Source organism: Acanthisitta chloris, unplaced genomic scaffold (genome assembly GCF_000695815.1).
Source record: "Acanthisitta chloris isolate BGI_N310 unplaced genomic scaffold, ASM69581v1 scaffold29422, whole genome shotgun sequence".
Classification (NCBI taxonomy): domain Eukaryota; kingdom Metazoa; phylum Chordata; class Aves; order Passeriformes; family Acanthisittidae; genus Acanthisitta; species Acanthisitta chloris.
This window is the reverse complement of record NW_008659230.1, coordinates 8,080-10,678: the sequence shown is the minus strand read 5'-3', so window position 1 is coordinate 10,678 and position 2,599 is coordinate 8,080. Positions and strand designations below refer to the sequence as shown.

The window sequence follows — 2,599 nt, the reverse complement described above, 5'->3', positions numbered from 1 at the left end:
CCCACGGCAGGGACCGTGATTACGACGACATGGATGAGGAGGACCCGTTCAACCCCCAGGCACGGCGCATCGCCACCCACCACCCACCCCGGGGGCAGCTGCGCAGCTTCTGCAGCTACAGCAGCAGCCTGGGCAGCCAGAGCAGCCTGCACCCCCCTGCCCAGACCGTGTCCAACGCCCCTGTCTCCGAGTACATGTGAGTCCCACCCCGTGTGCCCCCGGCACGGCGGGAGCTGTGCTGCTGGCACAGGGGGATGGCTCTGGCCCCTGCAGGAACCAGGCTGTGCTGTTTGGAGGGAACCCTCGCTATGAGAATGTGCCCCTGATCGGCAGAGGATCTCCTCCCCCCACGGTACGCTGGGCAGATGAGGCCAAGTCCTCCCTGTGAGGTCAGGGGGGAGGACTGGGAAGTGTGAGACTCTGTGTCACCCAGAGCTGCACCCTCGAGGGGTGTGGGGTGGGATGGGGACAGGGAAAGGTGAGCCTCTGCCCTTGCAGAGGACATGGCTCTTTCCTGGCCATGTCTAACCCAGTTCCCAGCTGGGGGCTGTGAGAGGGGGGACCGAAATAGCCTTCCCTTCCCTCTCTACATTGTTTCCATCCTGACTTTCAGAGGACACTCCTCACAGTCTCCCTGCACGTTCCCATTTCCCTGCTCATTTCAATCCCACCCTGTCTGGTATTGCTGCTTTATTTTTTATTCCTTGTCTTTTTGTTTTGTTTTGTTTTTATGATTTCTTTTAATTTTTTGCATCCATTATTTTGGAGCTAAGTTGCCCATCAAGAGTAAGTTCAGCTGCTTCCCTCTCCCTCCTTATCCCGGGGCAGCTGCCAGGTCCCCCCACCTCTTCCTCCTCCTCAGTGCCTCCCTCCATCCCCTTTCCCTGGTTGGTTTTTGGGAAGAGTGTGGAGAGCTCAGGGAGGGGGGACAGGGACATATTTTGTCCCCAGGAAGGTTTGCAGCAACCACATGTTGGGATGCTGATCCCCATCTCCATCCCCAAAGCAGTGAAGCCCCCCCAGTCACCAGGACAGGGAATGCTGCCATGGCAGGAATACTGTGCCCCCTTCTTCCAGGGATGATTTTCCAGTAGGTGAAAGCATGGAGGCTGTGTAATCCCTTCACACAGACCTGGCAGCTGGCAACAGCCTCTTCCCTGGGGGGGACACACGAGTGGGGGGGATTAATTTGAGCACTTCTCCCAGCCCTGAATGGTCTAATTTACCCAGGATTCAGGTCCCTGAGGAAGGACTTTCCGAGTCCAGAATAACAAACTCAGAATAATCTTCCTTAATGCCTGACTGAGTGATCCTCCCTGCTGTGAATCCCTGGAGAAATGGGGGGCTGGAGGGTGTGAAGGTTTGGAGCTCAGCCCTGGGCTCACTATTACCTCATAGACATATCCATGTGCAATGATTTGGGATGAATTTGCTGCAAGACTGGAGCTGGGAAGGTGATGGATGGACTTGGTTGACATCCTGAGAATGGACACAGCAGAGCTAGAGGGGATTGAAGGGTCCTGTCTGGGGGGTTTTGTCCCCCCTAGTTCTCAGAGAGGCTATGAGCAGAGTCTAACCCTCTACCCAGACCCACCTGGCAGGTTAGTTAGGGATTCATCCCCATGGGAAGCAATTTGCTGCCAGGCTGGAGCTGGGAAGGTGGTGGACATCCTGGGAATGGGCATAGCAGAGCTAAAGGGTTTTAGCTGGGTGATTTTGTCACCTCCAACCCTCAGGGAGGCTATGAGCAGAATCTAACCCTCCATCCATGTCCTCCTAGCAGATTAACTAGGAGTTCATCCCGGGAAGCAATTTGCTGCCAGGCTGGAGCTGGGAAGGTGGTGGACATCCTGGGAATGGGCATAGCAGAGCTAAAGGGTTTTAGCTGGGGTGTCTTTTATCCTCCAGCCCCCAGAGAGGCTATGAGCAGAATCTAACCCTCCACCCATCCCCACCTAGCAGATTAACTAGGGATTCACACCCATAGGATGCAATTTGATGCCAGGCTGGAGCTAGGAAGGTGATGAATGAACCTGGTTGACATCCTGAGAATGGGCACAGCAGAGTTAAAGGATTTTAGCTTGGGGATCTCATCTCCCCCAACCTTCAGAGAAGCTATGAGCAGGATCTAACCCTCCACCCATCCCCACCTTGCAGATTAATGAGGGATCCATCCCCCTGGGAACCAATACTCCCCCTCCATCCCATCTCCCCATTGGTGTGGCAGCACAGGGGCTGTGCTGGAGGCAGGGGGTGCCCTGGGGGTGCCCTGACCCCCTTGTGCTCCCCTGCAGTACTCCCCAAGCATGAGAGCCACGTACCTGTCTGTCGGCGCTGAGCCCGCGCGGCACCGCGGCGCAGAGTTCCCCGCGTAGCACCCACGGGAACAAAGGCACCTGGAAGGAGAAACACACGCGGTAGGACACGCTGCAGGGGCTGGAGGACAAGCCCAGAGACCCCCCCCAGGACACCCCTTAATCTCCCTTTGGCAGCTCCTCAAGTCTTCCTGCCTTATGGCATGTCCTGGAGATGCTGCTCCAGTGTTATTCTCCAGTTGGAGCCTTCTGGAGTGTAAATCCCAGGAGTACACTGCCCCCAG

The 2,599-nt window shown here is 56.4% G+C and overlaps 1 protein-coding gene across 1 annotated transcript; it reads left to right on the top strand.

Moving 5' to 3' along the window:
* Positions 1–8: 8 nt before the first annotated feature.
* TTYH2 (tweety family member 2) lies at positions 9–2,375 on the top strand (the record flags this gene model as incomplete). The annotated part of the gene is made up of 3 exons (XM_009069326.1): positions 9–196; positions 274–352; positions 2,295–2,375. Coding segments are annotated over 3 exons (348 nt in total), but the record flags the coding sequence as incomplete, so codon positions are not given.
* Between the last annotated feature and the right edge of the window lie 224 nt (positions 2,376–2,599).